A 24,055-nucleotide genomic window follows, 5' to 3' on the forward strand; every position below is an offset into this window, starting at 1 on the left:
TGGTTAAAACCAAAGAATTGATTATGGACCAGAAAAAGGTAAGATGTGGGAACATGAATTAATCCTCATAGAGGTATCAGAAGTAGAGAGAGTAAGCAATTTAAAGTTCCTAGGTGTCAATTTCTGTTAGGATCTAACCTGGTCCCAACATATAGATGCAACTATAAAGGAGGCAAGATACTGGCTATATTTCATTTTGGAGTTTGAGGAAATTTGGTTTGTAACCTCAAACATGCAAAGCCATCTACAGATGCACAGAGCAGAATATTCCAACAGGCTAAATCATGAAATGGTATGGGAGTGGGGTGGGCTACTGCGCAGGATTGAAAGAAGCTACAGTATTGTAAAATTAAGCCTGGTTTATGCTTCTGTGTAGACCCAACACCGTAACCTACACAAGATGCTGTTGTGAGCATTTGTACTTGAGCGTTGGTGTGTCTGCTCTGCAATTCACCGCCAAGACACTAGTCGGCGATGGGTTTCTATGCCACTGTATTGAGTTTCTTTGTGTACTTCAAACAGCGGCGACTTTAAACTGAGCGCATCATGTTGGAGTTGGAGCTAATAAATGTTGAAAAGGAGTTGCTTTTATTGGAACAGAGAGAAGATGTAGGAGGAGATGGTCTGTTCAACCATTGAATGAATTGAATTGGACCAAATCTCCTCAATTTGGTCCATTTTCCAACTCACGTTCTTTTTTCCTCTATCTCAATTCGAAAATGGCGGAGAAGAAGCAGCCAAAAATGCACAGAAGGAAATGCGATGCTAACAAGTGGACCAATCACAGTTGTCGTGGTCTGTATGGCCGTGACGCAGAGTTACATTTTGGAGAGGTTTGCGTCAAGCTGCGGCGTAGGCTACGGTGTAGGGTACGCAGCTATGCCGTCTCTATGCCATAGAATTGACCTAGAAGCATAAACCAGGCTTGTGTCAGCTCCATCATGGGTACAAGCCATCGCAGTATCCAAGATATCTTCAAGGAGCGGTTCCTCAGAAAGGTGACACCCATTATGAAGGATCTCCATCACCCAGAACATTCCAGCTTCTTATTGCTCCCATCAGGAAGGATGTACAGAAGTCTGAAGGTAGTCAGGTATACACACAGTGATTTAGGAACAGCATCTTGCCGTCTGTCATCTGATTTCTAAACGGACATTGAATCCATGGACACTTCCTGACTTTTTATACGATTTCTGTTGATGCACTATTTTAATATATAAACTGTAATTCATTTTTTCTATATTATCAAGTCTTGCATTGCACTGCTCAGTTAAGTTAACAAATATAACAACATATGCCAGTGATATTAAAACTGATTATGATTAATTTCGATTCCCAGGTTCTGCCAAGCCACAGTCTAATATTTGAGGTGTGGTTTGAACTGTGCATTTCATCACTCACCTTTCAGTTGAGTGGGTACGTCAGATACCCCTCGGGCAATATTCAGGTATTCATCTGGAACTGGGCCTGTTTAAATCAAACGCTTACATGAAAACAGAGCAAATAAAATTAACATTGTGAATTTCAATGTGACTTTCTGTTCAGTGCGTAGCTTTAACTTACCAAACTCCTCTATTTCCTTTAGTATTTTGTCCAGCTTCGGTAACACAGTCCTCATTTGCACAAAGGATTCCCACATCGCTCTCCGGGCCTGGGAGCCTTTGCCCATCACCAAACTGAGGAAGAGACTGGAACTCTCTGTCCGGTTTCCCTTCTCGGTCAGTTCAGTGACTTTCTACAAAAGTGAAATAATAAATTTATTGTGTAGCAGGCAGAAAAACATGGAGAAACTGGAGGAAAATATGTGTTCATTGTTCCGGTAGCTTCAGAACAGGTTCAGTCATTGGGCTGCTGCCTCATCCTCAAGAATCATGCTGAGCAAGAATAAGCCTTTACTGACTCTCTGCAGTCGATGCAACGTAATTAATTTCCTTGATCTATCTATGAGCAACACGACAGAGAATGTGACAAGAACAGAAGGCAGTGGAGAGCAAGAGAGTTAGGAAAACAAGAGTGTTAAAAATTGGACAGCGGGCATTCACTGAACCATGGCTGAAAGAAAATCATGTTTGGATGATTACATCCAATGATACACATTAGAAGCATAGAAACGTGGAACGCCTGCAGCTCGATACAGGAAGTTCGGCCCACAAAGCTCTGCTGAACATGTCCTTACCTTACAATTTTCCTAGGGTACCCATAGCCCTCTATTTTTCCAAGTTCCATGCACCTATCCAGGGGTCTCTTGAACGGCCCTCTCCTATCCGCCTCCACCACTATCGCCACGCACTCACAACTCTGCTTAAAAAAAAACTCCTTTGTACCTGCCTACTTCCAAGCACATTAAAAGTGTGCCTTCTTATGTTAGCCATAACACCTTTTGATTGTATCGAAAGGATTGGCAAGTAACTTTGGGTCAACTCTGTTAGTTAAAAAAAATGATCCCTAGAAAGACTGTATGACGTAGAGTTAAGACACCTGAATTATAAAGTGACCCTGATGGAACTTATATACAGGCCTCCAAACAGGAGCCAGGGTGTGGAGATTGGAAAAAAAGCAAGTAAATGGGGCAGGGTTAAAGTGGCCATGGGGAATTTCAGTATGCAAGCACCTTTGGAAAATCAGCTTGCTGCTGAATCCCAAGACAGGGGATTTGTAGAATGCATAAGCGATGCTTTTTGGAGCAGCTTGTCGTTGAGGCCAGTATGTGGAAGCCGGATCCGTATTCTGTGTTGCGGATTGAACCAAATTTCATTAGTGAGCAGAAGGTAAAGGAACCCTTAAGAGTCAGTGATTATAATATGATAGAACCTGCCCTGCAATTCGAGAGGGAGAAGGTGAACTTAAATGTTTCAGTATTACTGTGAATAAATGAAATTACAAAGGCATGAGAGAGGAGCTGGCCAAAGATGACATCAGCTGGCATGACAGCACAGCAGGAATGGCTGGAGTTCCTGGGAGAGATTTGGAAGGTGCAGGATAAATAATCACAAGGGATGAATAATTATTCTAAAGGGAAGATGAGTAAGCATAGCTAACAAGGAATTTTGTTTACTTGAACTTTCAGAGAACCTTTGACAAGGTGCCACGCATGAGGCAGCTTATCACGATAAGATCACATGGTATGACAAGAAGCATAGTAGCATGGAGAAAGGATACATGTTTTTCCAATAGATAGACTTTTGGCTGACTGGCAGGAGATAAGGTGTGGGAGCAAAAAGGGCCTTCAGATGTTGGATGCCAGTAACTAGTAGTGTTCTGCGTGTGTGGGTTATAAGACCATTTTGTTCCGCATTATCTGGCAATGACCTTACAAACAGAATTGAAGGCTTTGTGGCCAATTTTGGAGGCAATATGAAGCTATGTGCAGGAACAGGAAACTTTGAGGAAGCAGACAGTTGAAACAATACAGAGCAAATTTAACAGGGATGTTGCAGGGACTGGAGGACATGAGTAATAAGGAAAGATTGAATAGGATAGGACTTTATTACTGGAACATAGGACATTGAGGGGAAATTTAATAGAGGGGAACACAATTATGAGTGTTATAAATAGGGTAAATGCAAGCAGGCTTTTTTCCATTGAGATCAGGTGCTGGTACTACAAGAGGTCATTGGTGAAGGGTGAAAGATGAAAAGTTCATGGGAAACATGCGGTGAGCTTCCTCACTCAGGTCATGAGAGTGTGGAATCACTACCACCACAAGCAGTGGAAGGACAGATGCTTGATTTCAATAGTTAAGAGATGTTTGGATAGCTACATGACTGGTTGTTACAAGGGGACAGGAGGCTGGACCCAAGTGCAGGACATAGGCACTGAAGTACTAGGGGCAGGACAGGAATAACTAAAGAAAAGAACCGGATGGGGAGACCAGGGCGTGCGAACGAGACATCAGAGGTGAGGGGTAGGAAGGGAACAGAGTTCCCCCGCCGGGCAACGGCAGTCCGGCCTGCTACCCGACAGAGGCAAGGGATCGGAAGGGAACTTGGTCCGGGGTGACTGCGAGGCTGACTCACAGAACTTGAGGATGAAGCCATGGGCCGTCCAAGCCGGGACGACCGGAACAAACGGAGACAATCAGACGAAACACCTCAGAACATGGCAAACCAGCTCGTACAAGACAACCAGCAAACAGGATAAAACAGGTTCAGAGCAGGAAGAACCCCCCCCCCCCCCCCCCCAACTAGGCTCAGTCCCAGAGTCCGTTGTATCCAACTGCCAGCTGGTAGGCAACAGGTGCACCTTCTTAAGCCATGATGATTCTGTTTGGTTTAAGGGTGACAGGAGGGAAGGCTGCAAAACCCGGAGTCCGGAGTCTGTGGACCGGATGAAGACCCGCAATGCGGGCTCCGGACTGGACCATAACAGTACCCCCACGCACCCACCCCCACTTCAAAGGGAGCCTCCAGGTGACCAAGGAAGGTCTTTAGGGCTAGAGAAGTTACGTGTGGGTGGGGGGGGAACGTACAGAACAGAGAGAACTCCAGGGTGACGGGAAATAGACTCCAGTGTCTGTCTTGCTGGGTCCATGCTGGAGGGGTCGTTCTGTCACAGGGGGGCAGGAGGGTGGACCCAAGTGCAGGAAGCAGGCACTGAACTACTAGGGGCAGGACAGGAATAACTAAAGGATAGATCCAGATGGGGAGACCAGGGCGTGCGAAAGAGACGGGGCCTGCTAGGTAATCCTGGGGTTCAGAGAGAGTTCATGGCTAGGCTGGATCCTGGAGTCCGTGGCTAGGCTGGGTCTCGGAGTCCGTGGCTAGGCAAGAGAGCCCCTGAGGCGGCTGCATAACTCCTGGACAGGGCCACCTCCCAGGCAGGAACTCGGAGGCCCGGGCAAGACGCAGAACACCTGGGCAGGTGCAAACACCACCCGTAGGGAGCATGGGGTAGGAAGGGGCAGAGACCTCAGGGTGGGCTGCATACTCCTGGGCAGGGCCGCCTCCCAGACGGGAACACGGAGGCCCGGGCATGACGCGGGACACCTGGACAGGTAGTGGGCACCACCCATCAGAGGTGAGGGGTAGGAAGGGGACAGAGTCCCCCCATCGGGCAACTGCAGTCCGGCCTGCAACCCGACAGAGGCAAGGGATCGGAAGGGAACTTGGTCCGGGGTGACTCCAAGGCTGACTCACAGAACCTGAGGATGAAGCCATGGACCCTCCAAGCCAGGACGACCGGAACAAACAGAGACAATCGGATGAAACATCTCAGAACATGGCAAACCAGCTCGTACAAGACAACCAGATTCAGAGCAGGACAACCTCCCCCCCCCAACTAGACTTGGTCCGAGAGTCCCTTATATCCACCTGCCAGCTGATAGGCAACAGGTGCACCTTCTTAAGACAAGATGATCCTATATGGCTTAAGGCTGACAGGAGCGGCGGCTGCAAGACCCAGAGTTCGCGGTCTGGATGAAGACCCGGATTAACACTGGTAGAGTAATAGAGGGCTATTGCCTGGGTGTAGGTCAGTGGAAGAAGGCAGCGTAAATATTTCAGCATGTAGTTGGGCTGAAAGTCCTGTTTCTGTTCTGTACTTTTCTATGACAATGAAAGCTCAGTCACTCATTGTTTGGGAATTCAGATAGAGACCGGAACAGGTGTGGCTAGCAGGTTTTCCCTCTCACAGTGACTGTAGTGACGCCAGTGGTCCGATTTACAATCTGTTAGCTTAATATTCATCCTGGATTAATGAGTTCAAGTGAATTTGATGGGAAGTCCTGAGAAGATGCAAAATTAATTTTAAACTGAATGTCTGTTCAACAATGCTAATGCACAGCCAACTCTGAGAAAGTGTAGATGAATTTTGATAACTATTCCTTCAGATACCAGCAGCTCTGTGACAATACACTAAATGCACTCACCTTGTTTTCTTCTCTACTAAAATGTCCTTCCTTTGTCAACGTCCAACTGAGTCTTTCAACCATTTCTTCAATTGCTTGTTTCAGTCTGTCCCTGTAGAACTCTGCCATTTGGTACAGTCTATTGTCATCCCACCGCGTCAGGAGGTCAGAGATTGTAAACTCTGGATTTGTGAATATAAAAAGGAGAAAGCAGACAGTAACTCAAAAATCCGTCATCTCTCTTGCTCTCACATCACCCAGCAAATCCATCATGTCTGCAATCTCAGCGTTCACCTGCCTTCAGCTACGAAAACAGATTTTGTCACAATCTCCAACACGGGCCTTAAAACCAACTCAACCATGCTTTGGGCATTAATTTACCAAAGGACAAAATTACCAGAAAACAATTCTCCCACCCCAGCACTCACCCAGATCAATTTAGGATGGGCAATGTAATTCTGGGTCTGTCACTGATACTCGCTTCCCAGAGATACTCTCTCCATTGGTTGTCTACATTTCCTTAATTCACATCGCGAAAACACTTTCTTCATCTGGACAGCGGAATTTCCTCAAATACACATCCTGGAAGCCCTCAGAGCAGGTAGTGCATTTCCGGTAGAGGGGTAATGGATGAACCACTGCACCTTTTGCACCCCATTCACATGATAAAGTCTCCTCTGCCAACAGTCCGACAAGGCCTTACATTCTCCTTCCTCCCTCCCTCATTCTGCGATCATATCATAGAAATCCGTTAGTCTCGTGAGACCATGGATTTGCGCCTTGGAAAGTTTTTTCCTGGGCGCAGGCCTGGGCAGGTTTGTATGGGAGACCAGCAGTTGCCCAAGCTGCAAGTCTCCCCTCTCCACGCCACTGATGTTGTCCAAGGGAAGGGCACTAGGACCCATGCAGCTTGGCACCAGTGTAGTCGCAGAGCAATGTGTTGTTAAGTGTCTTGCTGAGGCTTGAACCAACATTTCCGTGCTGGGGACTTGACAATTCCATGTTTAATGCATTTCCGTGCTGACAAGCAGTCACCTTACTAATTCCAGTTGCAGTGTCTTGATTAGTGTCGCTGTCGCCACTGTTTCTGGTCTGGCTTTGTTCTCCCTCCTCTACAGCCGGAGTACATTCCATTGGGACATTCCTCTCAATCTGATCCTGCTTTGGTACCTTGTTTCCCATGACCCGATTATTTTCTCTTGATGAGCTGCCTGGCAAAAATCTATTGAGTAATTTCTGTACCCGATTTGATTTCCCACCTGAATTAAAATATGAATTACAGTTTATACTGGAGTGATTTAGAGCTGAGCAGAATAAGTATTCACAATGGGTGGCTGCAGTGGAGTCGAGATTCTGTCTGATCGGATTTGGAGTGGGACTGTGCTGGTGAATGTGAACCACACGTCCTCCCAGGTGACCATCCCGATAAACTGGTGACAGGACACATCCACTCCCAGAAAGAGAACAGGAAAGACACAGTAATACAGATCACTGGATGCTGAGTATTTCAACACACTGCTAACCAGAGAACCTTAATAGCACCAGTACGGATGATAGAGGGACATATTACAGGGTTTATCTTCCAGAAGCACTCCTTGTTGGGGATTTGACAATTCCGTATTTAATAAGCTCCCAAGCTGAGAAATACAGTGTATACTAGAATAATTAAGAGCAAAGAAAAACAAGGATTCACAATGAGTGGCTGCAATGGAGTAGAGATTCTGGCTGATCAGATTTGGAGTGGGACTGTGCTGGTTAATGTGAACCTGTCAGGTAACCATCATGATAAGCACACATCTACTCCCAGAAAAAGAACAGGATAGACACAGTAATACTGATCACTGGATGCTGAGTATTTCAACACACTGCTGACCAGAGTACCTTAATAGCACCAGTACAGATCATAGAGGGACATATTACAGGGTTTATCTTCCAGAAGCACTCCTTGTTGGGGACTTGACAATTCCGTGTTTAATGAGCTTCCAAGCTGAGAAACAGTTGTCTCACGTGTGCTGATTGCAGGGTCCTGATCAGTGTCTGTGCCACCACTCTCTCTGGGCTGACATTGCTCCTCCTCCATTGGGGCATCGGTCTCCATCTGACTTTGATTTGATACCTTGCTGCCCATGTCCCGATCACCTTCTCTCGATGAGATGCCTGGCAAAATGCTCCTGAATACTTTCTGGGCCCGATTTAATTTCCCACCTGAAACAAATGATGCATTACAGTGTATACTAGAATAATTAAGAGCAAAGAAAAACAAGGATTCACAATGAGTGGCTGCAATGGAGCAGAGATTCTGGCTGATCAGATTTGGAGTGGGGCTGTGCTGGTTAATGTGAACCAGCCAGGTAACCATCATGATAAGCACACATCTACTCCCCGAAAAAGAACAGGATAGACACAGTAATACTAATCACTGGATGTTCAGTATTTGAACATTCTGATGGCCAGGGAATCTTAATGGCACCAGTACAATGATGCTGGGGCATATTACTGGGATGATCTTCCATAAGCAAAGATACACCCCCCTCCCCAAAATCACACGACACCATGCCCTCTCTCTGAGCTTGGGACTACTGTGGTCTGAATGTTGCCAAATCACTCTCTGAAATTTACTTCAACTTCCTCACAGAGACACCTACATCTTGTCAACAAGTTGCAAATCCTATTGATGTTGATGTCTTCTTGTACCTTCACACACACTGCACCGTAATATGTATTTGTAAAATTTACCATAATTTCCTCACTCTTTTTCTGTTTTAAAGGTCACCCTGCACTATCAGTGAGGTCAAGGACCAGTGAATTATTCCATGTCCTGCATTAGCAACGTCATTGTTAAATGTAAATATATGTACAATGTGCTATCTGTACATTGACAGTAGAACAAAGAAATGTAATAGAATCAGTGAAAGATTACAAACAGTGCTGACAAGCAGCCAATACGCAAACTCCAGTCTTTGCAAATACAGCAAATACATAAATTAATGAAGGACATGAGAACAGGAGTCTTTGAGTAATTTGAAGGTTGTGTTCAGTGTTGTGGTGAGTAAAGATATCCGCTATTTTAGAAGCCTGATAGTTAAAGGATAATAACTGTTCCTGACTCTGCCAGTGTGAGAACAAAGGCACCTGTACCTCCAGCACGGGGGCTACTTGATGATAGATGCTGCTCTCTTTTGACTGTTCTCCTTTGTGGGGAGGGCTTATTGACGGGGAAGGGTTTTGCAGTGATGTACTGAACTGCATCCAACAATTCATACAGGCTTTGTCATTCATAGCCATTAGTGTTTCCATGCAAGACCCTGATGCAGCCTGTAAGGATACCCACCATTGTGCCTCTTCAGAAGTTTATATAAACTTCTCATCTCACCACGTGTGGACATTCTGCCTTCACTTGTTCAAACGCTAAGTTAAACCATTTAGACAGTAAACAATATTCAACAGACCATCAATTCCCTCATTCTCCACTGCTGGGAAGTTCAAAGTTCAATCCTAAAGATAAGGACAGACAGATTGTGGGATAATATGTTTCAGTAATGACATGGCAGTCATGAAGCTCTGCTACAGGCAGTAAAGGCCCTCTCCATCTAGATCAAGCCCTACACTCGTGATAATCTTCTCCGTACCCTTTCCATCTTAATGATATCCTTCCTCTGCCCTATTTCCGTGTATAAACAGTTTCAGGGAAATGTGCATCAATTCCGTTGGTTCACTCTGTTTGGCAACACCTTTCATGTCCCTACTAATTACCGTGCAAGCTCTGCCCATACTTATCTTTGCAAGTACGCCCTTGCAAACCCTGAAATGCCCTGTATTCACCCAATCACTAAAATCCTGGAAATGTTCCAGGTCTTTTATTAATGGAAGTTGGAGGCGCCTGCCACATCTGGACATGTTCAGAGATAAAACAGACCCTGACTATTCCCTGGAGTGTTCCATCACTCACAAGACCACTGTCACATTCCAGTCTGTGCTTCATTGATTTTAGTGCTGCTGTTCCTTTCATTCAGGTGAAACTCTGCATGGTGACTGCTGTGATTTGACCATTATCGGTGTCAGATCCCTGCTCTGAAACTGTTGGATTGATAAATTATTCAAGGCGGCCCCTTTGCAGTGGGATCAATGACCCTGATTGCTGAAACTTTCTTGTGCCCAGTTCACATCTGTGTAAGTTTCCTTATCTTAACTACTGAGACCAACAAAACAGAAGTTCAATCGTACCCAGTGATTATACCTTTGTCCATTCTGATTTTGACTGACGATTGCTGATTGTCGTCTTCTTTTTTCACTTTGGTCCCGGTGCAGGAAAGCTCCACCTGCTGGTGATCCTCTGAATCACACACAAGGAGGCAGTGAATCAGAGAGAGAGCAATTAATAATAATAATAATAATGTCATTGATCCAAATGGGAAATTCTTTCATTATAGCAGCAACATTTAAAAGCACACTTAGCAGTGTGCTTACCTAATAATAAATGCTGAATAATAATACTCAAAAATACTATACCAATAATAGTGAACAAGATAATAAAGCAAAGACTATTGTACTATAATGTGTGTCTACCAGTCGTCGAGGTAAACTGTCTGTATCCATCTCCTGTATCAGAGCACAGAGCAGTGGAGCACGGATACAGACCCTTCAGCCCAACGAGATCATGCTGATCACAGTGACCACTGAGCTGGTTCCAATTTCCAGTGATTGGCCTAGACCACTCGCTTCACTCCGCATGCCCATCCAAAGCCTCTTAAGAGATACTATGTTCCCTACCTCATCAATTTCCTCCGACAGCTCACTCCACATAATTACCAACCTCTGCATGAAAATGTTGCTGCTTGAGTCCCTTTTAAACTGTTCCCCACATCCGAAATCTACTTCCCTAGTTTTGGCCTCCCTTGACCTCAATAAAAGACTGTTAACATTGACCTTATCTCTGAATCTTATAATATTATACATTCTGTAAAGTCGCTTCTCAATCTCCGACATTCCAAGGCGTAAGTACCCAGCCTGGGATCCTCTCCATGTAACTCAGACCTGTAGTCTGGGCAACATCTTCATACAGCTTCTCTTTACACTCTTTTCAGCTTATACACAACTTTTCTATAAAAGGACAATAAAATCTGCACGTAGCTCTACAAGCACAGCCTCAGCAGATGAACATCCCTCCATCTGCTCCACCATCCATGGCTGAAACTGGATCCCAAGGACCATTCAGGAAACTATAAATTTTCACCTTAAAGCTACTCACGGACTTGGTCTCCACCACAGTCTGTGGCAGAGCATTCTACAGATTTGTAAACTCTCTGGTGGAAGAAAATCCTGTTCTAAAAGGTCACCTCTCAATTTTCAGGCTATGCCATCCAGACCTGAATACCCCACCACAGGAAACATCCTTTCTATATCCACACTACTTAGTCCTTTCAGCATTTGAAATATGTCAACAAAAATCCCCAGTATTCTTCTAAATTCCAGTGAATACTAGCCCAAAGCTTACAAACGGTCCTCATATGTTAGCCCCTTTATTCCCGAAATCATCCCTGTAAATCTCCTCTGGACTCTCTCCAATAACTGCACATCTCTTCTGAGATATGGGGCCCGAACTTTTGATAATAATCTAAGAGCGGCCTGCCAGTCTTACAAAGCCTCAGTATTTTCTCTTTGTTTTTTATTCTATTCCACTTGAAATAAATGCCAACTTTGCATTTGCCTTCTTTACAACAGACCTGTAAATTTTATCTTCTGGTTGTCTTGCATGATAACATGCAAAACTCTCTGTACCTCTGATATTTGAACCTTCTCATTTAGATAATTACCCGCACTATTGTTCCTTCACCAAAATGGAATATCATGCATTTTCCAGCCCTGTATTACTTCTGCCAATGGTTTTGCCATTTCTTCCAATTTGTCGACATCGCACTGCAATCTCATTAATTCCTCATCACCACCTGTCCCCCTACTTATCTTACATGTGCAAACCTTGTCATAGAACCAGAAAATGTGAAAAAGTATCTGTCACATATTGACCCTGAGGAACACCACTCTACAAGCAAAAAGGCCCCCTTTATTACCATACACGGTCTCCTGCCTGTTCGCCTTTCCTACATTCATGCCAGTGCCTTACCTGTAAAGCCATAAGATTTTATCCTGTTAAGCAGCCATATGTGTGGCACCTCAACAAACGTGTTCTGAAAATCCAACTAAATGACATCCACTACTCCATTGTGCACCCTGCTTCTTACTTCCTCAAACAGCTAACTGTTTTGTCAGGTATAATTTCTCTTCAGAGAAACCATGCTGACTTTGAGTTGTTTTATCATTAGTCTCCAAGAAACCCGAAACCTTGTTCTAAATAATAGACTCTTACATTTTACCATCCCCTGCGGTACAGCTCACCGACCTATAATTTCCTTTCATTTGCCTTTCTCTATTCTTTTTTTTGTAATTCAAATTTTTATTATTATTTATTCTTATTTTACAAAGCAGCACAGCATATCACAGAGCAGACATAGTACAGCATATTTAACCAGCCATCCCATGACAGGAAAACATATAAAACAAAGAAAAAGAAAATAAAAACAACTTCTAATTTAAGTTTATATTAACATACAACCAAAATTGATCCCACACGTTTGCACTTTTCCCTCACTGTTAATTCTTCCCAACATGTGTTCATATGATGAAATCTTAACCATTTCCTCAGTCCATTCCTTCACAGTGGGACATCTGTTTTTTTTTCCCAGTTTTGCAATATAATTCTTGCAGCTGTGATGAGACCCACCTGGAGTGACATTTACAATCCTCCAGTGCTCCAGGACCATGCCAGAATCAAGAGATTCTAGAAAGATTGTGACTGTTACTTCTTCAGCAATTGTTTTCAGGGCTTTGAGATGTAGTTGATCTGGTCCAAGTGATATACACCTTAAGACCTTTGAGTTTACCCCAGCATGTTTTTCCTTTGTAATAGTAATGACACTCACGGACGTCTGGTACACTGCTTTGGTCTTCCACTCTGAAGACTGATGCAAAGTACCATTAAGTTCTTTTTTTTTTCTTTTTCAATCTTTTTATTAAATACAAATTAATAAACATAACAATATTGATAATGGTACATAGAGGTCGGGATTACATTAATAACGGTTAACATGTAAAAATATATATTTCAAGTAACAAATAGAGTTTAGCCTCCCAATCTCTTAGTAATTAACCATGAAAAAGGTATTTATAAAAAGAAAAAAACAAACTAAGAAAACTAAACTAAAACAAAAACAAAGATTGGGCTGCCATATTTCATTGGTTAAAATTATAATTTGTCGTTAACTCCGCTCCCCTATATATGAACAAAAAAATTACTAAAAAAAGATTCAGAAAGTGTCAACTTACATCATATGAAGAAATTGAATAAATGGCCTTGAAGTTTCTTTAAATTTAACACAAGGGTCCATAGTACCAGCCCTATTTTTTATTCCAAATTTAGACATGCTATCATTTGAGGAAATCATTGAAATGTGGTAGGGGGTTGGAATATTTCCATTTAAATAAAATGGATCTTCTGGCTGTGTCACAAAAGCAATTAAATGACAAGCTGATGAGGATAAATGACTGGAGTCTATCACTGGTAGTCCAAAGATTGCAGTAATAGGATGATGTTGTAAATCAACACATAGAATTATTGAAATAATATCAAAAACATCTTTCCAATATTTTCCCAGAAGTGGACAAGACCAGAATTCAATAGAAGGAAGCTACTTCAGAATTACATCTATCACAAACAGGATTTATATAACCCTCGAGCGATGGTAAACAGAGGAGCTGAGAGACACCAAGAGGGTTCAAGAGACAGAACAGATCTGTAGAGGTTTGATGTCTGTCGACAAGTGTGGCTTGCCTGGCAAGTTTAAGTTGTGGTGCTTGCAGTATGGACTGATGCCATGGATAATGTGATCACTAATTGTCTATGAAGTGGCAATGTCCCATGTTGAGGCAAAGGAACGGAAGATCAACAAGTATGTGAAGAAGTGGCTTGGAGCACTGAGCAGCCTCACTAATGTTGCAATCCACAGTAGCCAGACAAAGCTCACCATCCCAGTGCAATCCCTTGTTGAAGAGGTCAAGGTAGCCAAGGTAGGATCATTCTTGATGTTTTGAGACTCAAAAGACCCTGTCGTCAAGAACACCCAGCTGGATTTGAGATCAGGCAGGAAGTGGTCAGCCTGGACAGCAGCTGATGAGGCAGAGTCTAGATTGAAGCAGAAGGAGACAATTGGGGCTACCCAGCTAGGCCGCCAGGGACCTGGATGGACAACCCATAAGTGATGGTCATCTTCTACAGGTAAGGAGCGCCGTGAGCTTGCAATGCAAGAAATATGAGAGGTAGAAGTGGATAAGAGGTTAGCTAAAGCAACTGGCCTAACCAAACAAGGGGCTTGGACCTGGTGGGAAAGTGTTGAACAACGACATCTATCTTGGAACATTCTGTGGCAGTTGGAACTGCTCCGCATTTCTTTTCTATACAGAGCAGTGTATGACCCGCTCCCAACACCTGCCAACCTCAGTACCTGGTATGAAGATAAGAAAGACAGGTGTGCTGTTTGTGGCAAGAAGGGAACACTTCAACGTTTCTTGAAGTGCATGCAGAGTCAATCTTTCCAGCGGCATGTACACTTGGAGACGTAGCAATGTTCTCAAAGTTGTAACAGAAGCGGTTGAGCAGAGAGTACTGCAGCACAACTTATCTCGTGCCCCATGCTGCACAGAACATCGCATATCATTTGTGAAAGAAGGCTCCAAGTCAAGGGTGTACAGCACAGGCCCACGATCAAGCATACTTTCTTCAGCCAATGATTGGTGTGTCAAGGCCGAACTGGATGGGAAAGGCAGTTTCTGGAGCAAATAGTTTTCACCACATTGCATCCAGATATAATCGTATAACCTGACATCAGTAGAGAAGTGGTTATTGGTGAACTCACAGTCCCCTGGGAGGACAACATCAATGAAGCCCATGAGCACAAGTTAACCAAGTATGCAGAATTAAGATCAGAGTGCAGAGACAGAGGGTGGAAGGTCTCATGCTATGCATTTGAAGTAGGGTGCCGTGGTTTTATTGCGTTCACTTTCCAGAAGTGGCTGCATGACCTTGGCTTTACTAGAAGAGAGATCAAGTCAACCAGCAGGGCTGTAGCTGAGGCAGCAGAGACAGGATCATCATGGGTGTGGATCAAGTACATCAGAGGGGCAGATAGTCGGACAGCGTATCCATCTTTTGCAAACTATTCAGTAGTTGCATAGATACCTGAAGAGTAGACTATCTGTTGGATGGAAGCAAACAACAACTCTGATAGAGGCCGATGCCAAGTTGTTAAGCTCACCAGTGGGAGGTGGTGCTTTAGCACTGCTGGCCCACCACCTCGAGGGAGTCTTGATCATAAGCGGGCCGAAACTCCTGAAGACAGGTGGCAGATCAACTGATGATCGCACTGATGACAGCACAGGACAGTTAACATCTTAGTCCACATGTATTTTCGATTCTTATGACAGTAAAAATGAGCTAACTTATTCTTGGACGTATCAGCCCTATGAACCACCTTAAATTGTATCAAAGCATGTCTGGCACACATTGAATAAGTATTAACTAGTTTAAAAATTTTCTCCCATTTCTCTGTACATAAAGATATTTGAAGTTCTCTTTCCCACTCATTCTTAATTTTATCATATCTACCTAGACATATTTTCATAATCAGATCATAAATAATTGCTATTAAACTCCTCTAATAGGGGTTTAAACCTAATTTATTTTTCTGTAACTTCAATTTGATGTGATATCGGAAAGGTAGGTAAAGTAGCATTCAGAAAGATTTTACTCTGTAAATATCTGTATAAGTCTGATCTAGGCAAATTATATTTTTTAGACATCTGTTCAAAAGACATAAAACAAGCATCCATGTATAAATCATGAAAGCATGTTATTCCTTTTGTTTTCCATTTTTAAAAAAGCTTGATCAATTCTAGATGGTTTGAAAAAATATAGATATAATAGGACTTGACAGGATAAATTGATTCAATCCAAAAAAAATTACGAAATTGAAACCATATTCATATTGTATGTTTAACTATTGGATTTATCATTTGTTTATTCAATTTAGTAAATACAAATGGAAGCACAGCTCATAAAATAGAGCCAATGAAAACCCCTCTGCAGCCTCCCACTTGAGCTTCATCCAACTCTTGCATCCAAAACGTTAAATATCAAATATTAATTGCCCAATAATAAAATCTAAGATTCTGCAAAGCCAAACCGCCTTCCTTTTTTTTGATTTCTGTAAGTATTTACGCTTAACCTGGGATTTCTATACTGCCATATATATGAAGAAATTTTAGAATCAATCATAGCAAAAAAGATTTGGGAATGAAAGTTGATATTGCCTGAAATTGATACAGGAATTTAGGTAAAATAACCATCTTAATCGCATTAATTCTACCAATCAAAGATAAAGACATTGGGAACCAGGTCGCAGATGAAGTTCAACCTAGATAAGGTTGAAGTGGTTCATTTTGGTAGATCAAATATGATGGCAGAATATAGTATTAATGGTAAGACTCTTGGCAGTGTGGAGGATCAGAGAGATCTTGGGGTCTGAGTCCATAAGATGCTCAAAGCATCTGCATAGGTTGATTCTGTGGTTAAGGTGTATGGTGTATTAGCCTTCATCAATCGTGGAATTGAATTTAGGAGCCTGGAGGTAATGTTGCAGATATATAGGACCATAGTCAGACACCACTTGGAGTACTGTGTTCAGTTCTGGTCGCCTCGCTACAAGAAGGATGTGGAAGCTTTAGAAAGGGTGCAGAGGAGATTTAAAAGGATGTTGTCTGGATTTGGGAGGATGACTTATGAGAATAGGTTTAGTGAACTTGGCCTTTTCTCCTCGGAGCGACGGAGGATGAGAGGTGACCTGATAGAGGTGTACAAGATGATGAGAGGCATTGATCATGTGGATAGTCAGAGGCTTTTTCCCAGGGCTGAAATGGTTGCGACAAGAGGACACAGCTTTAAGGTGCTGGGGAGTAGATGCATGGAAGATATCAGGGGTAAGTTTCTTTACTCAGAGAGTAGTGAGTGTGTGGAATGGGCTGCCGGCAGCATTGGTGGAGGCGGATACGATGGTGTCCTTTAAGAGACTTTTGTATAGGTACATGGAGCTTAGTAAAATAGAGGGCTATAGGTAATTTCTAAGGTAGGGACATGTTTGGGACAACTTTGTGGGTGGAAGGGCCTGTATTGTGTTGTAGGTTTTCTATGTTTCTCTTCCCGATACAATCTCAGCAAAGCCCAAATAATTGCTAAAGTCATTTTCACTTATATGTAGTAACTCCTGCAATAAATGTAATGTAATTTTGACCTCCCTCCCTCCCTCCCCACTGCATCTCAGTCCTTCTCTATTTAAACACACTCAGTGTTTCTGCTTCTTCTACAGAAGTGGGTGATCTCACATTTCCCACATTGGGCACCAGTTGACCTGTTGTTCCCACTCAGTCCTTTTGCCCCCAAAACCTCTCGACAAGAAGCACAGCACAGGAACAGGCCATTCAGCCCATCATTTTGTGCCAAACCTATTAAATTAGTAATTAAAAGTCTAACTGAACTATTTACTTCTGCCTGGACAATGTCCATATTTTGTTATCCATTTTCCTCACATTCACATGGCTGTCTAAACATCCCTTAAAAATCCATAAAGAATCTGCCTCTACCACCACCTCAGTCAGATCATTCCAGTGTCCAACACTAACTGCGGAAAAAAAAAACACTTGCCACTCCTATCTCCTTTCATCCCCTCCCCTTAAAGGCATGATCTGGTCGTAGACATTTCTGGGAAAAGTACACAGTCTGTCTACTCCAACATTGCCTCTCATAATCTAACAAACTTCTGTTAAGACTCAATCCGGCCTGCTCCACTCCAGAGAAAATGACCCAAGTTTGTTCATTTTGCATCATGCCCTCCTATCCAGGCAATATCCTGATAAATTGCTTCTGCACCCTCTCCAAAGCCTCAACATCATTCCTAGCATGGGTCAACCAAAACAGTATGTAACATTCCAGATGTGGTCTAACTGGTATTTTATGTGGCAACATAACTTCCTGACTTTTGAAATCAATGTATCTACTAATGAATGCCATTTGCCTTCTTAACCACCTGTGCAGCCAATCTGTTTATCCACTTTCAGAGAGCAATGTGCCTAGATGTCTCTTTTTACTCCACCTACCCATCCAGAGCTTCTTATGTGATACTATATTCCCTGCCCCATCTACTTCCCCTGGCAGCTCATACCACGTAATCACGAATCGCCGCATGAAAATATTGCTGCTCGTCTCCCCTTTAAAACTTTCCCTCACATCCAAAATCTACTTCCCTAGTTATGTCCTCTCCTGACCTCAGGACAGGACTGTTAACACTGGCACTATCTCTGACTGTCATAATTTTAAATATTTATGTAAAGTCGCTGCTCATTCTTATACGTTCCAAGGAGTATAGACTCAGCCTGGCCATCCTCTCCTTGTAACATGTGCATATCAACTTCAAACATTTTCTCTACACTCTACAATTTAACCACAACTTTTGTATAAGAGAGCAACAAAATCTGCACGTAGCTCTTCAAGCACAGACTCACCAGATGGGCGTCAAAGCATTTGCTTCACCATCCGATCATAGCTGACACCGGATCCCACCCCACCCCATACACCTACCTTCTCGGCATATCATTTGATGACCTGACCGATCAGTAAAGTATAAACTTACACCTTAAATTTCCCCATGGCCTCCCCCAGTCTCTGGCAGAGCATTCCACAGATTTACTACTCTAGCGCAAAAGAAAATGCTCCTAACCTCTGTTCTAAAAGTTCACCCCTCAATTTTGAGGCTGTGCCATCCTGTTCTGGATATGCCCATCATAGGAAACATCCTCTTCATATCCGCAGTACTTAGTCTTTTCAACATTCAAGATGTTTCAATGATCTCCCTCTGCAATCTTCTAAATTCCAGTGAGTACTGGCCCAAGCCTGCCAAATGGTCCTGATATGTTGACCCCTTTATTCCCAGAATCATATTTGTGAGCCTGATGATAATGAAGAGCAGCCTGACTAGTCTTACAAAGCCTCTGTATTTTCTCTTTGCTTTTCCATTCTATTCCACTTGAAATAAATGTCAACTTTGCATTTGTCTTCTTTACAACAGATCTGTAAATGTTACCTTCTGGTTGTCTTACATGATGACTGTCTGCACCTGGAATGTTTGAACCTTCTCATTTAGATAATAGCCCACACTATTGGCCTTCTCCAAAATGGGATATCATTCATTTCCCAGCCCTGTATTACTTCTGCCTATGTTTTCACAGTTCCTTCCATATTGTCTAATCCTGCTGCAATCTCATTAATTCCTCATCACTACCTGTCCCTCCACCTATCTTCGTGTCATGCATAAACTTTGCCACGGACCCATGAATTCCATTATACAAATTAACGATACACAATGTGAAAAGTAACTGTTGCAATACCGGCCCCTGAGGAACACCACTCTTCAAGAGAAAAGTCCCCCTTTTTCCCCCCACACACCGCTTCCTGCCTGTTCAGCATTCCTACATTAATGCTAGTGCCTTAGCAGTAAAGTCATTGTATATTATCTTGTTAAATAGCCTCATAAGTGGCATTTCAAAAAATGCCTTCTGAAAATCCATGTGTCATCCACTACTTCTCCTTTGTGCACCCTGCGTGTTAGTTCCTCAAAGTACTCTGACAGTTTTGTCTAGTAAGATTCCCCTTCAGAGGAACCATGCTAACTTTGAATTGTTTTATTATCATTCTCCAGGAAACCTGAAACATATTTCTTAATGATAGCCTCCTACACCTTCCCATCCCCTGCAGCCCAGTTAGGTACCCGTTAGTCTGACAGACAATGGATTTGCACCTTGGAAAGTTTCCAGGGTGCAGGCCTGGGCAGGGTTGCATGGGAGACCGGCAGTTGCCCATGCTGTAAGTCTCCCATCTCCATACCACTGATGTTGTCCAAGGGAAGGGTAAGGACCGATACAGCTTGGCACCGGTGTCATCGCAGAACAATGTGTGGTTAAGTGCCTTGCTCAAGGACACAACATGCTGTCTAAGCTGAGGATCAAACTATCTTCAGATCACTAGACCAACGCCATAACCACTTGGCCATGTGCCAGTTAACTGACCTATAATATCCTTTCTTTTGCTTTTCTCCATTCTTTAAGAGTGGACTAACATTTACAATCTTCCAGCTCTCCAGGACCATGGCCAGAATCAAATGAGTCTCGAAAGATCGTGACCGTTACTTCTTCAGCAATTTTTCTCAGGGCTTTGGGATGTAGTCGATCTGGTCCAGGTGATATACACCTTAAGTCCTTTGAGCTTACTCAGCACGTTTTTCCTTTGTAACTCACGCACACTGCTTATCTTCGACAGTGGCCTGATGCAAAGTACCCATCATCTGACATTCCTTTGTCCCCCATTACTGTCTCTACCACCAGCATTTTACAGTGCTCTATCATCAACTCGCACCTCCCTTTTACTGTTTATATAACTGGGCGGAGAAAAGCTTATTATCCTGCTTTATATTACTGGTTAGTTTGACCTTGTATTTCATCTTTTCCCTTCTTCTAGCTTTTCTTAGTTGCCGTTTGCTGGATTTTAATCAGTCCATTTCCCATTCAGTTTTGCTAACTTATATGGCCTTTCCTTTGCCTTTATGCAGTCTTTAACTTCACTTGTCAGCCAAAGTTGCCTACTCCTGCCATCTGAGGAGGACTTCTTTTGTGGGACATATCTATCTTACGCCCAATCTAAGATAGCCTTTCCCTGAGTAGACTCAAGCACAATCTTCTTTAAAAAAAACAATCTCAATGGTATTCAACAAATTCCCTCTCTTGTGTTCCAACACCAACCTGATTTTTTCCAATCCCCTTGCATTTTGATGCCCCCCATTACAATTGTGACATTTCCTTATTACATGCCTCTTGCATGTCGCATAGCAATATCAACCCCACATCTTGGCTGCTATTTGGAGGCGTATATATGATTTGAATAATGTTTCTTTTCTTCTAACTCTTGCAGTTTCTTAACTCCACCCACAAACATTTAACATTGTCTGATCTTAAGTCACAATTCAATCTGTTGCATTAAGTTTGGAATACTGACCAATAATTTTCTTAAAAAAGAGAATCATGTCATCAGCATATAAGGATATTCTATGTTCCTGCTCTCCTAGTTGGATGCCTGACAGGACTGTCTGCTTTCTTATTGCCATAGCCAGGAGTTCTATGGCCAGTATAAACAACATCGGTGACAAAGGACATCCCTAGTGACGGCCTGAACAAACTTGCACAAATGTCATGCCCACATTCATTAGTTTTCTCTTCAAACCAACACTGTACAGGGATAATGCAGTTAATGCACACAACATCCTCCCCACCCCACTATCAATCTGTTCCATCTGCTCCAGAGGCCACTAACTTTAACTGAGGGGAAGTGACCCGAGAGAGAAAAACGTACACCATTCCCTGCAGATCCTGTGGGCTGTTCCGAGCAACAGAGAAAGTAGCTCTCCAAAAATGACCAGAACAGGAAACAACAGACTCAACTTTAAATACTGGGAGTCTCCGTCTGACAAATTATTGTCTTTACACTACCTCGTGTTGTAGTCAATAAATCCTCCGATAGTTCCAGGTAACAAACAACGATTTCAGAAGTAACTGTGAGGACAACAGTTTGTGGAAGTTAACAGGACTCACTGAGACCTGCTGACTCGAAAATGGCTTCAATACTCAACGATGGGAATCTGATTTCTCCCCCAGCTGCCCATCCCAGAGGGCAAGGACCCTCTCCCCCTCCTCCTCCCGATCCCGCAGACAATCTGCTTCAACAACGAACGGGGGAGAGAAAAAAAACCTCCTATACGGGGGCTGTGAGCATGCGCAGAGTTATTATTGCATAATCAGAGCAGAGGGTCTCCCACGGAGCAAATTCCAGTGACCCACCAGACTCTTGGGGAAAAACAAACACCCCTCACATCTCCTTTAACCTACCCCCTCTCAGCTCAAATGCATGGCCTCTTATTTCTACCCTGGGAATAATGTTATTGTCTATCTACTCTATCGAGGTCTCTTAAGTCTATAAACCTCTATCAAGTCTCACCCCAGCCTATGTGGCTCCAGAGAAAACAACCCAAGTTTGTCCAGCCTCTTGTTACAGCTCATGCCGTCTTGTCCAGGCAATACCCTGGTAAACTTCTTGTGCACCCTCTCTAAAGCTCCGACAACCTTCCGAGAATGGGCACAACAAGAACTATATGAAACACTCCAGATGTGGTCTAACTAGAGTTTAATAAAGCTGCAACACAACTTCCCAACTTGTGAACTCAATGTTTCAACTAATAAAGACAAACACGCCATTTGCTTTCTTAACCACCCGATCAATCTGTGCAGTCTCTTTCAGCGCGCGATGAACTTGGAGTCTGAGATTCCTCTGATCATCAACACTGTTCAGGGTTTTACATTTAACAGTGTACTGTCTCATACATTCGACCTTCCGAACAGACAAGATGATCATCACTAATAAAATCTCATTGAGTTTTCTCAGGTCCTGTTGAACTTATTGCCAAATGCTTAAGTATGGGAAGGTACAGGTACAGAGAAACACTGACTTGTAATAGCATCACACGCAAGTACATTCAGATAACACACGCAACATAAATTATACAATTCTCTGTCAGTAACAATATAGAAACATGTTTAACGTCATCCTGCTAATCGGACCGGAACAACAGGGGCTGAGCGGCGGCTCATCTCAGACGGTTCAGTGTGAAGGTCTCACAACCCGGACCGACCCCGGCAGATTCTGTGAAGGAAGCGAGGCGAGGCCGCCAGTTCGGGAAAGTTCATCCCCTCCCCCTTCAGGTTTCACCGATCACTTTGTGTTTCTCTGTCCCTTCCCCACCCCCACCTTTTATTCTCCAGTCCCGCCGAAGGGTTTCAGCCGGTAACGTCGACCGTACACTTTTCCTAGATGCTACCCGGCTGGCTGAGTTCCCCCAGCATTTTGTGCGCGTTGCTCGCATTTCCAGCATCTGCAGATTCTCTCATTTGAGTTCGGGAAAGTTAACTCACTACCCACCGGCAGACCCTCCCCCCTCCCCCCGATTGGGACCGGCTTCAATACTCACCGAAGGGAAATAGTAGGCGTTGCTTCGCAGAGAATAATCCGTCTCGGGCTCTCCGCACCGGGGGTGAGGTCACCCTCCCGATCCCACCGCCGATCTGCTTCCACAAAGAACAAAATTCATCACCCATCCCGGACTGAGCATGCGCGTTGTGAATTGCATCATCAGGGCGGTGGGCAAACAAACCTGCAGACGCTGCAGCTCTGTGGCAAAATGGAATGACGTGTGGAGGGTCTCCCATGTGACCCCGTGACTCCGCTCCTCGCCACGCACACGCTCCCCAACCCATCGCCCCATTTTCCACATGATTTCACATTTACACTGAGCTACATTTTTAATTTTCCCTCTGTATTTCCCCGTCCCCATCCCTCCACCCCACTGAGTCAACGGTCACGGGTTCGAATCCCATCCCGGTCCAGTACACAATTCAGACCCAACCAGAAATGTGGAGGATTCATTTAAATCAGTCTATATTTATAAACACTAATTTCTATTCACATTCCTCCAGCCTCACTGGACAGGAACACTGAGACATCAAGTGAGAAACAGCAGGAGGAGGCCATTCAGCCCCTCTAACCATCAACAAGATGGCGGCTGCTCTCCCATCTCACATGTTTCTGCACGATGCTCATTTCCTCGATCTCCACGTATCTGCAGGCCTCTGTTTTATGTGAGGACGATCACCGAGTCTTCACCATCCTCTGTGGTGGGTTTTTAGAGACATTCCCCATCCTCAGATTAGAGACATTTCCCCTCATCTCAGTCCGGGACATTCCATCCCCTTTTTCAGAGACTGGGATCCCTGGTTCAACTGCTAATGATGTTGTGCATTTCAATGTGTTCACCTCTCAGTCCTCAATTCTCTAAATGAAAGGGTTATCACATTTGATCTTTCTTCATATGATGACCCCACCACTCCAGGGATCAGTCTGGTGAATCTTCATTGCACTCTCTATAACAAATATTCTCTAACCACTTTGTTAAT

General features: G+C 43.6%; 2 protein-coding genes across 3 annotated transcripts in view; both read right to left on the reverse strand.

Moving 5' to 3' along the window:
* The window catches only part of LOC140723771 (NACHT, LRR and PYD domains-containing protein 3-like), a 29,237-nt gene extending 22,575 nt beyond the window's left edge, over positions 1-6,662 (reverse strand). The window contains exons 1-3 of one of the 2 annotated variants that reach the window (XM_073038305.1): positions 5,867-6,662; positions 1,564-1,735; positions 1,402-1,467 (exon numbers count right to left, since the gene is read on the reverse strand). In XM_073038305.1, coding sequence (XP_072894406.1) covers positions 1,402-1,467; positions 1,564-1,735; positions 5,867-5,974 — 346 coding nt within the window. In that variant the 5' untranslated portion in view covers positions 5,975-6,662. Of the gene's footprint in view, positions 1-1,401; positions 1,484-1,563; positions 1,736-5,866 lie in introns of those variants that run through there. The other variant, XM_073038306.1, reaches the window with a different exon arrangement.
* On the reverse strand, positions 6,129-23,389 carry LOC140723769 (uncharacterized). Its single transcript, XM_073038303.1, has 5 exons — positions 23,074-23,389; positions 10,083-10,178; positions 7,853-8,050; positions 6,818-7,104; positions 6,129-6,149 (listed from the first exon to the last, which is right to left on the reverse strand). Exons 1-5 carry the CDS (start codon positions 23,357-23,359, stop codon positions 6,129-6,131), a joined length of 888 nt encoding a protein of 295 aa, XP_072894404.1. The 5' UTR covers positions 23,360-23,389.
* Between the last annotated feature and the right edge of the window lie 666 nt (positions 23,390-24,055).

The sequence above is a fragment of the Hemitrygon akajei genome, unplaced genomic scaffold (genome assembly GCF_048418815.1).
Source record: "Hemitrygon akajei unplaced genomic scaffold, sHemAka1.3 Scf000134, whole genome shotgun sequence".
NCBI lineage: Eukaryota > Metazoa > Chordata > Chondrichthyes > Myliobatiformes > Dasyatidae > Hemitrygon > Hemitrygon akajei.

Bases quoted from the DNA above. Each gene is read 5' to 3' on its own strand.
- LOC140723769 (XM_073038303.1), bottom strand. From the start codon at position 23,359: ATGGGTTGGGGAGCGTGTGCGTGGCGAGGAGCGGAGTCACGGGGTCAC. The intron at 8,051-10,082 runs GTATAATCACTG...CATTTGTTTCAG, and splicing joins CAAAATCAGAATGGACAAAG to GTGGGAAATTAAATCGGGCC. The intron at 7,105-7,852 runs GTGAGACAACTG...ATTTTAATTCAG, and splicing joins GGACCCTGCAATCAGCACAC to GTGGGAAATCAAATCGGGTA.